We start from the raw sequence: 11,015 nt of genomic DNA, 5'->3' as shown, positions 1-11,015 counted from the left end.
ATGGGCCAAATTTTCTCATAATTTCTACTTTTATTCGGTTATGTTCATGTATAAATAACACTCCTATATTTGAACATCTTCCTGTCCTCTGCCTTGCAGCGAATAAATAAATGCAAGTCTCTCCTCTAAGGAAAAGCTAAGAGGATTTAGTATATATAGCCTAATCCAGCGTAAGAATACAATTAAAGAATAATTTAAAAAAAAAAATCCCATATACTCCTATGGTTCATACATTGTACCAACTAGGGCAGTGTTTATCCGATGCATTGACCCAATTTAACGTAAGTATTCACCAAATCATCATGGGCCATCAACACTTGTACTGTAAGAGAATTTGCCAGCTTTGCAATAATGTAAAAAATTAATCATCAGATCAACTGGAATGGAAGCAATAATTGAATGTGGCAATCCAATGGCATTCAAAGTGATTTTCATCAACATGAATGTTCTTTATATGGATTACCAACTATATAAAGCAGATGATACTGCAGAAAAGGGAACCAATAATTTCTGTCTGTACAGCAGAAAGAGCCCTTGAGCGAGTTTCTAATTGTATTTTGCAAAATGATGAACGTATCAGGACTGTGCTCCAGACTGGTCGGAGAGCTAGTGGAAGCAATGGGAGTTGCAGGGTCAAGTTCGCCATGCCTTGATCCAAGTCCAAGTTACAACCCGCAAAATGCACCTCAAGTGGATGACTTCATGATCCGGGCATTAACTGTTGTGTTTGGGATGGAAAACAATGGTAAAATAAAAAAGGAGAATGCACGCCAAGTGGTGGAGAAGCTTGGTTTGATATATGGCGAAGAAGAAGAAGAAGAAGAAGAAAACAAATCTGCTGAAGTGCCGGTAGAGGAGGTGCTTAATGGATTGGAAAAAGGGCCAGAGCGCCAGCATTTGCTGCATGAAGCCTTCAAAATATTTGATGAGGATGGTAATGGGTATATAGAAGCAGTGGAGCTGAAAAGGGTGCTGCAATGCTTGGGTCTGGACAAAGGGTGGGATATGAGCGATATCGAGAAGATGTTGAAGGTTGTGGATTTGAACTTGGATGGAAGGATTGATTTTAGTGAGTTTGAATTGATGATGAGCCAATTTAATTTTCTTTTCAGTCTTAATTGTATATTCTTTCCCAATAACCGATGGGTTCTAATTACTTGCTCTCCTTCCTTGACCTCCTTCAATCAGCTTACCTTCAACCTCCCTAAACTCCAGAGTCAGTAGATTAAATCCAATATGCCTTCATGGAAATACTACTAGAAAATTTTGAGCTTTCCTTCTGGTTAAGTCCAGATAAGAAGTAAAAGTTGAATTTTCATTAAGCACTATCAATCATGAATCTAAGATTCATCTTATGTCTTGAACCAATGATAGGCTTAGTTTAGGTAAAAAAAGAAATCCATTAATTATTGTACTTATAAGCAGAAAACAACTATGTATTGTACAGACAACAACATTACCACAAGTGAGGATGACAGGAAACAACCTAAGACATAAGAAGACACATACACCTAATTTTACAGTGGAAAGGCAATTCGATATTGATATTCTCTCATTCTCAAGGCCAAAGCTCCGACACACAGCTTACAGCATCACTCATGACACTGCTCCTGAGATTGCCATTACTAATATCGGCATTTCCAACTCCAACAGCATACGAGGCATCATCTCCATTAATTGTGATGGTTGGTGAGACTCGCAGATTATGGTTATTGAGTGGTTGAGGTGAAGTTAGATGATTTTGATGAACAAGTTGATTCAAGCTAGAGGTTAAGGAACCTCGAGTAACCATATCTTCAGCTAGCTTCACCTAGTTCACATCACAAATGCAACCCTTTAATCATCTCAATAATCACTTACAAAAAAGATATAGTAAGAAAAAGTATACCTTGGCTCTCAAAGCCTCAACGTCTGATTTAAGAACTCGGTTATTTGTATGAGCATCACGATATTGATGAGAAGCATCTGAAAGCTGCTTGTACAAAGACGCATTATCTCCTGTGAGTTGTTCAACCTGAAACCCATGAAGCAACCTGTGACATTGCTCTCTAAATATGTATCCAATGGAAAAAATCTTACCAAGACACAAACACAGGTACAGAGGTCTAGAATTTTCCTATCCAATTTACTAATAAATATTAAATTTTATACCTGCGATTCAAGCTCGTGCAAATGTGCTTGTTTTCTTTTTCTTGATCGTCTAGCTGACTCCCGGTTTGAAACCATCCTAAAGGCCAGAATCACGATATCATATTGGCTTGCTTATGCATAGGTGAGAGTTGAGAGAGAGTGACTGAGAGTACCTTCTAATGCGTCTTAAATCAATGGGATTGGAATTGTTGCTCTGTTCACAAGGACCGGCTTCTGTCTCTGCATCTTCATCGTCTGAGGAACCACTGCTACTTACTCTTGTTTGGTTTGGTTTATTATTGGCCGACAATGGACTGCTAACTGCTCAAATTTGAAGTTATTTGAATGTTACTGAGAAGCGAAACAAGACAATTCCTTCATTTAGACAGACACTCTGATTGAAGAACATACCACAAACTGATGACTGAGCATCAATGGGTGCTGATGAAATGCTGGATTGCTTGGGGCTGATGTTTTGAGACCACACAACAAATGATTCTGGGAGTCCACAACTTGAAAAACCATTCATCGCGTCCTGCATACATGCATCTATTAAGAAGATGGGACTTGGAAATTAAGCATTTTGCTTCGATAAGGACTCAAATTTGAGACTAAATGTCCTCTTCTTATAAAGATATAGAATAAAATGAAGTATTTCTTTACCATCATAATCTTGAAAATAAGCATTAAAATATTTGTCAAAAGTAAATAGATAAACTCAGAAACATATAAAATACAGTTGATCTTGCCACAAACATTAACAACAACAATTAAAACTTAATTTCAGATTGAATAAGATTGGTTATACATTTTTTTTTTTTCCATCATTTAATTCTATTTGAGATTAATTTTATATTAATATTAAAAAATTATACATCTTGTTTTAACTCTACTTTCTTTCACGTTATTTTAAATCTCTCCGGATTAAGAATTTCATCTTTGGACTAAGATCAGGCGCAGGGCAGGAAATTAAGCATTTGAATGAATGGTTGGCTTAGTAAGGTATTCCTGAATTCTCATAACAATAAATTCTAAAGTAACATTAATTTATATAAAATAATTAGTTTCAATGGATGGGATTGTGGGTACAGGTCAGCATGATTGTCCAAAGCTTTTCAACAAGTGTTAATAAATAAAAATTAAAACACAAGTATCTAAATGTAAAGAATCCAAACCAGAGTTTTGAAGGAGAAAGAGAGATCATCGCCAAAGAAGCTGTCGAGCTCAGCAGAAAAAGAGTTGTCACGATTTTCCTTCATTTCTTCACCTCTAATTTGGGTGGTCTTCTTGATAACCTCTTGGAGGGCCAGTTCTGACTCACTTCGCTTCATGTCACCTACTGCTTTTCTCTGCTCCATCCCTTCTTACTTACTACTGGTCTACAACTATTGCTATGAGAGAGAGAGAGAGAGAGAGAGAGAGAGAGAAGGAAGGGAAGGATTACGAGCGAACTTCGTGTTGATATATAGAGAAAACAGAGCAAGTAGAGTACGCCTCTCTGTGCGTTTCAAAAAACAAAGAGGAGGCGTTTGACCTTGTTAAATTACGGAAAAATCCTTAAACATTTTCACAATGTATTTAACAAATGATATCATGTTTTTTGTAAATAAGAAGGTAGAGCAGGGTTATAATCGACACAACGGAGGTTTGATATAGACTGCCACCGACCTTAGAAGAAAGCCACAAAGTTGCTGATTGGATACCTCCACTTTCTTTACAGAATTGAGTATCTGCTTTTCGCTCTCTTTAGACTGGGCGATACCTAACTTTGTACAGTGGAACACAGCAAAGCCCCACGTTGCAACCACAATTCAATTATTTTACTTCCCTTTATTCGTATGGCCTTTGCTTCTTTGCTAATTAAATCACTTCACTTTCCTAATCCTTGATTTTTCATATGGGGTTTGCTTCCTTGCTGATTAAGGTCTCAATGAAGTGAGGAGCCTTATGCTCTGCTCGCTGACAAATACAATGTTGCATTTGCAAAAAGAAAAGAATTTGTACGCATCTGGAATCAGCAAGCAATAATGACACACAAGCACAACCCCACATCCCCTTTTGATATAATTTTATAATAAGAATGCTTCGATTTGTAGCTCTAAGTTTATGAAAATTCCAACCAACATAACTTTTCTCATATTTTGGTTAACCAGAAAATTTTAGGTGCATTTCATCTATCAGTCTCATTACAATTCTACTCGCTTAATTTACAGATGACATCATGATAGACCAAGTTTGTTTACTTGAGATTTTATTCCGGTTGATCCGTTTTTTTACTTGAGATTTTATTCTGGTTGATCCGTTTTTCAAATTCATACAAGATTATGAGGAAGCTGCTATATGACTAATACATTTATTTTTACATATCCAAGCATTATAATTTATAAACAACTTACCAGACTTCCAACTGCAATATTACCCGAGACAATTCTATTTTGGAAACAATATAAAGGCAGGAAAAACAACACTGTTAAGAAGATCCACCAACGAATGTGTCAAAAGAGGATAGCACAAACAAAATTCCACTGATGAAAATTTCTTGGCAGAACTGACAAACAGGCTATCCACAATCTTGCCCATGTTGGAAATGGTTTCTAAAGTTGCAGGGTAGATTGCATCTGTCTTCTGATCTTCAAATATGATGAGGCACCCAGCACCCTGATCCAATGTCCCAGCAAACTTCTTGTCCAGAATCATCTGTGACAGCTTCTTTTCCGGATGAGCAATTGATAATTCAATCAGTTCAGCTATATGGGCAATCTCAACCCTTGAGAAAGGCTCAATCAATCTGCACAGATTTTGTTGAGAGATGCCTGAGGACAATTGGGTCTTCCTCCAGCTGGGCCTTATAATTGCGCAGGGGCAATCTCAAACGACTTCAAAGATCGCTTGGAGTGAGCATCAGCCACGGATTTAATAGCATCCAAATCTGGCCCCATGTGCTGGAGACCTGCCTTTGAAGAAATTATCCCAGTCACATCATCAGCTTGATTCACCATGATTTTGCATAGTAGCATGTATTTAAGACTGAGAACTGCCCTTGGGCCTTCAAGAGCATTGAAGGACTTAAATGCTTCAAAGAAATAGCTGTAAGCAGTTTTATAATCCTTCTCTTCGGCGTGAAGAATCCCACTCTGCAAATCAATTGTGCCTTGTTGAGCTGGGGGTACATATATAGCATTTGCAGCTGTCCTGGCAGCTGTAAGAGCAGCTTTTGCCTTGGGAAGGTTCCTCAAGGAAAAATGTAGCTTACACTCTAGTAAGTCGTTTGTCATCTAACCTCCTCACCTCTTTCACCAAGTTGGTAAGAAGAGTCCATGCTTCTCAATATTCCTTATTTTCCATCAAAAGAGCTGTAAGCCTTGCCTCAACTCGCTGCCTAAGGAATGTACGCTTTTCTGCTCGGGTCCATTCTACCATTTCCTTGAAAGCAATTTGGGGATCAGATGTACCAGGTATTCGAGCTGCAGAATCAATTATTCCCCTGACAATTTTGGCAGTTTTAGCCTTGGGAATTAGGGCAAAGAATGGTCTCATATGAGTAAGATGCCCATAAAGATCTTCAGCCCTGTTCCCTTGTCTAAGAAGGTCAGAAAGGTTTGTAATAGACTGTTCTTTTATCCTCAATGCTTCTGGAGAAGAAGAAGGGTTTTCAAGTATCTGGTAAAGAATGGAAATGCGCTCAGATGGATCTTTAGCTTCTAAAGCCAGAGAAATGGAGTCTGTTGTTGCAGGAAGATATGAAGAAGACATGGCCACTGCTGGAAGAATTCAAGTCCTGCAACATGAGAATTCACAGATTGTTTAATGTGAAGAAATCACCAGAATTGTAAGGTTGGCTGCATTTAACACCTACATGAAAGGTTGTGTATATGATAGACAAAATTAAAATGATTGTCCATAATTGCAATTTGAACAAAGATTTGGATTTTTTTTTTTTTTTGGTAAAAACATAAAAGATCCATCCTTATTGAGCATATTGGAGTCATATCCACAGTAAACATTCAAAAACAATTTAATTGAACTAATCTACAGTATCTGGCACTTTTAACACATTTCTAGAGCTAGTCCGCTTATTGTTGATAAAATTTGGCTTATTGGAAATCAGAAGCAAAACATAACAAGTCGACAACAGAACTTGGCACCCTTACAGATGAGTTTTGGCAATGGATATTTTATAAGAAAACTAATTACTAGAGCTCCAGTTGGTCTGGTATGAAAAGTTGTGGGAAAGAATATATCACGGCATCTCTAATTTATGAACACAAAAACATCCATGAATGAAAAAAAGTTCAAAATGGCATATAGAAAACACATAAGAAATGAGGTTAAATCAAGAATTTAAAATGGCATAACAGTCAAACACTTTTCCACTAATTGAATTTAAAATGAGTAACTACCAGCTCTAGAGACCAGAATCTGCCTCCAAGAATCCAAACTTCGAATCCTACAGTTTGAGGCTTGGCCTCCATCACTATAGTCTATGAGTAGTGGCCTCATTACATATACCAAGAAGTAACTCGTTTAAATATATAAGTAATTTGTTCACTTCCAGGAAATAAACCCATTAGACAAAAGCGAAATCTTGATAAAAAATTCAATTCTTAATATTCAATGAAAGAAAGAGCACAGTATTAACAACAATGATGAAGATATAAGAAGACTGTCACGGTGACTACTGCTGAAGAACCAATTTCAAGATAGAAGCATAAACTCCATAATGCAATTAGAGAAAAAAAAAAAAAAAAAGAAGGATTAAAATGGGATTAAGCTAGAACAGCATTATTGATGCGAAGAGCAGAAACGATAAGGAAACACTAAGAGCTAGTTAACCTCAGAAACTATGAAAATCATTGAGCTCCCAGAAACTATGAAGAGAGGCATACAACTTGCAAAGCTGAAAATTAAAGAAGCAAGGCATAAAAGGGTTAAAAAATAATAAGAAGAAGAAATCCAAGCACAAGTATAACCAGGAAAAGCAACAGAGATAGATGAATGGAAAGGAAGGAAGAGGAGCTAAGAAAGTACTTGCCTTGAACCATAAGACAGAGGGGTGGGTGTGGCTTCGGAGTCGAAACAGGCTTCCCTCAGCAAGTTATATTAATCCTCTCAGAGTCTGGGTAGGACCAACCCATTAGCCAATTTAGGCCACTTCATAAGCCAATTGAGCCCAATTTCTAATCGCACTTCGACAGCCTGTTTTAGTTTAATAGTTAAATTCATATAATTTATTAGCAAGTGTTAGGTTCAAATTCCCATTTCTCTCTTGATTTTTTTATAAAAAAAAAAAAATTAAATATAAATTATGCTTCAAAAATCATACCAAAAAATTAAGAGATTTTAGTTGTGGATTAAGTCATTATATATTAACCATTGCTAATAGTGATATTTTAATTATTAATATAAAAAATTCATTTCTTTGCATTTTTCATGTGAACGCATGGGGTTATAAAGACTTGAGGCTCAAAGAAAGCACATATTGGCTTCGGATTTATCCATCATTTAAGAATTTATTTTTGCATTTTTATTAGAATTATTAATAAAAAAAAATCTCTTTAAATATATTAGTTAGATATTAATAAATTAATTTAAAGTTAAATTTATTATATTTTAGTACTAAAAATTTAAAAATAAATAAACTAATTTTTTAAATTTTTTATAACATTTAAAATAATATTTTGAAAAATATTTAAATTACGGTTATTTATTTTTGTTATTGGGCTTCAACCTATTTCCATTACACATAATTTTTCCTCATAATTCAAAATAGCTTTTTCATTTTTTTTTTTAATTAATTTAGATTGAACTGATATTCCAACCTAAAATTTTATAGCCTTAAAAATTACTGGGATACTATTGAAATAAATTCTTTTCACCCATTTTTGTTTTTAACCTTTATGTTCCTAAGAATATTCACCCAACTTTTGGGGCATAGGAAATTATTGGAACACCAAAGAAAGCACAATTGGGAATTGGGTTTGGTAGGTAAAAGAAGAATTGAGTTGATTCATATTCAGCTTGAGGTAGTTAATTAAAAAAATCCAAATATGATGATACCCAAAAAGAAAATAATAATAATAATAATAATAATAATAATAATAATAAAATTGTTTATAATTTTTCATGAAAACTTAATTAAATTTAATTTATTATAAATTTAAGAAATAAATATATAAATTTATCTATTTTATATTAAATCTCATCATATATATTATATTATATGATGCATCCATAATTACAACCTACTATCCCATACATTCAGACAAAATCCCCTTCCCCGTTGACATTGCTCTTTCTCTTTGCAGTGCCAAACACAAAGTCTGAGTTGTAGAGCACAGGGACCATCGCAACAGAACATAAGAAAACCAGCACTGGTCCAAATATCCACAGAAGAAAAGGCATAGCAGCATAGAAGAGCCTGTTGCCCACAGAGTTGAGAAGAAAACCCTTCTCTAATAGCTCGGTTACATACTCAGGGGTCACAATGGACATGGGATCAGGTGGGGTGTTGATGAGTAAGTTGACCTGGTTCACAAACCTAATGGACAGAGAGTGGCAAAAGAATGAGAAGAGGAAAAAGCTTAGCAGAGTCACATATTTCAATGCCACCATGAATTCACCATGAGCCCCGTAAACGGCATCGTTTAGTGGCTTCTTCACAGTATAAGTGCTGCTTATAATGGCAGCCAGCCCAGCAGAGAGAAGGATTGATGTGGTGGCCATTAAGGTGGATCCCATTATCAAGTTTCTAAGAGTTTGAACGGCCAAGATGTTCTTCTTGTCATTGTCCTGAACCCAAAATTACATTACCCACTTGAGTATCTGATACTGGTTTATACGTATGCTACTAGAAAAGGCATGAGATTTGAGCAAAAGAAGAGTATTGCTTGCTTGTCATATACGTACAACAGGGCAAGACAGGTTGTCGAGAGATTCGTTTCAAGGCATCTATGCCCTTTTTCTCAATGAAATTGGCGTCACTGTTCTAATAGTAATTAAACAACGCTAGGCATCTCAATTATTGATGATGCAAATGAGTAAAAAGGAGGCATGATCCATCGTGGTCATGGCCATATCATAAAACCATAAAGGGAAAAAGTTACCATCTTTTCTTCTTCAAGATTGGCAATGAAAGTGAAGTGCACGCATAAATATATAATAATGTATGTAGAAACTTTGCATGGGGAGGGAATTAATCCCCAACCTCAGTCCATCATAAACAGCTCTTATCTACTTTACGTGAGAATTCCATCATATTTATTGTGTATCAAATCCATAATAAATCAAGAAATTTCCCTAATTCCAATTATATATTATTCCTATATGCTTTGTCGGCTATTTGTTTCCAAATCTATGTTTACATGATTCTTAATCTTATGGGAATTTCAAGAACAGGGAAAAGTCAAGAACAGGGAAAAGGATATATGTAGAGAGAGAGAGAGAGAGAGCACAGAACAGGGTCTTTTTCAGAAGTATGGAAATGATATTAAAGAAAAAAATCGAATTTAGATGCTAGAACGTAAGATATATATTTTTTTGCCCTTATATTTAGTGAGATGAAAGTATAATTAGCGTGGTTAAATGATTAATGGAAAATTATAAAGCTTGAGTTATTATATATATATATATAGAGAGAGAGAGAGAGAGAGAGAGGGAGAGAGAGAGTGAGTGGGGGTAGGTGGGAGTAATTAAGGGTGTGTATATGCATGAGAAATGAGATACCTTTATCATGGCCAAAACCCAGTAACGACGTCCGCTTGCGTTTGTGCCAATGATGGTGGAGAGGGGCTGCGTTCGAACCTTATGCCATAACCAGATATGATAGGCCATGGTAATAAGGAATCCAAGTGGTACTAGTATCACATCTAGATAACATTTTCTCCACTCCATCTTCTATCTCTCTCTTCACCTAATTCCTCTTCTGACACCTCTATTTATACACTCCTGGAAAGATGTACATGGACATGTTTTATCTGGGCAATTCAATCTACAGGAACAGGAAGTAAAAGCATACCCCCTCTCTCTCTCTCTCTCTCTCTTTTATTCACTGAACTTTTCAATAAAGATTTTGAATAATGATACACTATGCCTAATTACCTATATATCTAAGAATTTATCTTCTGAATTCAATTTGTTATTAATTAATAGTCACTTATAACTCATCTCTCATTTCGTACTATCTCTTGGTTAATAACTTACTTACTCTTATCTTATCTTCTTCCATTTTTCCATATAACTTACCTTATCTTATCTTATCTTATTTCTTGGTTAATAACTTACCTACTCTTATCTTATCTTATCTTCTTATCTTATTATTTCATGTTAATATTTATTTATATACACTTTGCTCATTATATTATTATTATTATTATTATTATCACTTTCTTTAAAATAATTAAGTTGGCTCTTTTCTTTTTTGCATAAAATATAAAGTAATAGAAATTAATAATGCCTTCCAAAATTTTGCATTATTTCATTCATTTAAATATGCCATTATTGTTGTTTTCTTAAAATGATAAATTGGTTAATTAATTAATATGATTTAGTACTAATGTTTAAATATATAAAAACATCACATGATTCCAACGATTTGTTGCATTGAGCTGACATAGGATATGATGGTATCATATTCAGTTTCCACTAGTTCAAAGTTCTAACCAAACCAGGGATTCCAAGTCCAGAATAAATTCTTTTACCCTTTTTTTTATTTTTCTTTAATAATTAAGCTTAATTTTTGCTTAACTTACAAATTGTATTTGCAAATCGAATTTTAAAATTAGTGAGAATGGGATATTCGTTAGGCTAATAACAATGAATCACGCATCATGTATTTCTGAATTCTATATATATATATATATATATATTCCCATCTTTTTTATGAATCT

At 34.9% G+C, this 11,015-nt stretch overlaps 4 protein-coding genes across 4 annotated transcripts; 1 reads left to right on the top strand and 3 right to left on the bottom strand.

Annotated features, from left to right (window-relative positions):
* The first annotated feature begins 264 nt into the window (after positions 1–264).
* Positions 265–1,224, top strand: LOC110643188 (calmodulin-like protein 7). The gene has a single exon (XM_021795455.2). The coding sequence runs from the start codon at positions 565–567 to the stop codon at positions 1,222–1,224; it is 660 nt and encodes a 219-aa protein (XP_021651147.2). The 5' UTR covers positions 265–564.
* A 156-nt stretch (positions 1,225–1,380) lies between these two features.
* On the bottom strand, positions 1,381–3,577 carry LOC110643187 (basic leucine zipper 9). The gene is made up of 6 exons (XM_021795454.2): positions 3,306–3,577; positions 2,542–2,665; positions 2,304–2,451; positions 2,152–2,227; positions 1,889–2,014; positions 1,381–1,810 (listed from the first exon to the last, which is right to left on the bottom strand). The coding sequence occupies exons 1-6, from the start codon at positions 3,486–3,488 to the stop codon at positions 1,559–1,561; spliced, it is 909 nt and encodes a 302-aa protein (XP_021651146.2). The 5' UTR covers positions 3,489–3,577; the 3' UTR covers positions 1,381–1,558.
* A 778-nt stretch (positions 3,578–4,355) lies between these two features.
* On the bottom strand, positions 4,356–6,514 carry LOC110643189 (26S proteasome non-ATPase regulatory subunit 11 homolog). Its single transcript, XM_021795457.2, is given in 4 exon segments — positions 4,356–4,933; positions 4,935–4,990; positions 4,992–5,397; positions 5,399–6,514. Coding segments are annotated over 4 exon segments (1,320 nt in total). The 5' UTR covers positions 5,884–6,514; the 3' UTR covers positions 4,356–4,560.
* A 1,785-nt stretch (positions 6,515–8,299) lies between these two features.
* LOC110653997 (uncharacterized) lies at positions 8,300–10,187 on the bottom strand. The gene is made up of 2 exons (XM_021809829.2): positions 9,853–10,187; positions 8,300–8,919 (listed from the first exon to the last, which is right to left on the bottom strand). Exons 1-2 carry the CDS (start codon positions 10,018–10,020, stop codon positions 8,389–8,391), a joined length of 699 nt encoding a protein of 232 aa, XP_021665521.2. The 5' UTR covers positions 10,021–10,187; the 3' UTR covers positions 8,300–8,388.
* Positions 10,188–11,015: the final 828 nt, after the last annotated feature.

This window comes from Hevea brasiliensis, chromosome 11 (genome assembly GCF_030052815.1).
Source record: "Hevea brasiliensis isolate MT/VB/25A 57/8 chromosome 11, ASM3005281v1, whole genome shotgun sequence".
Lineage (NCBI taxonomy): Eukaryota > Viridiplantae > Streptophyta > Magnoliopsida > Malpighiales > Euphorbiaceae > Hevea > Hevea brasiliensis.
This window is presented reverse-complemented; position numbering and strand designations above follow the sequence as displayed.

What these genes read in the sequence shown, in the direction of transcription:
- LOC110643188 (XM_021795455.2), top strand. Translation starts at nt 565, where the DNA reads ATGATGAACGTATCAGGACTGTGCTCCAGACTGGTCGGAGAGCTAGTG.
- LOC110643187 (XM_021795454.2), bottom strand. Translation starts at nt 3,488, where the DNA reads ATGGAGCAGAGAAAAGCAGTAGGTGACATGAAGCGAAGTGAGTCAGAA. An exon ending in GATTTAAGACGCATTAGAAG is followed by an intron (nt 2,228 to 2,303) that starts GTACTCTCAGTC and finishes TCTGGCCTTTAG; the next exon opens with GATGGTTTCAAACCGGGAGT. An exon ending in TGCACGAGCTTGAATCGCAG is followed by an intron (nt 2,015 to 2,151) that starts GTATAAAATTTA and finishes CATGGGTTTCAG; the next exon opens with GTTGAACAACTCACAGGAGA.
- LOC110653997 (XM_021809829.2), bottom strand. Translation starts at nt 10,020, where the DNA reads ATGGAGTGGAGAAAATGTTATCTAGATGTGATACTAGTACCACTTGGA. An exon ending in GGGTTTTGGCCATGATAAAG is followed by an intron (nt 8,920 to 9,852) that starts GTATCTCATTTC and finishes TTTTGGGTTCAG; the next exon opens with GACAATGACAAGAAGAACAT.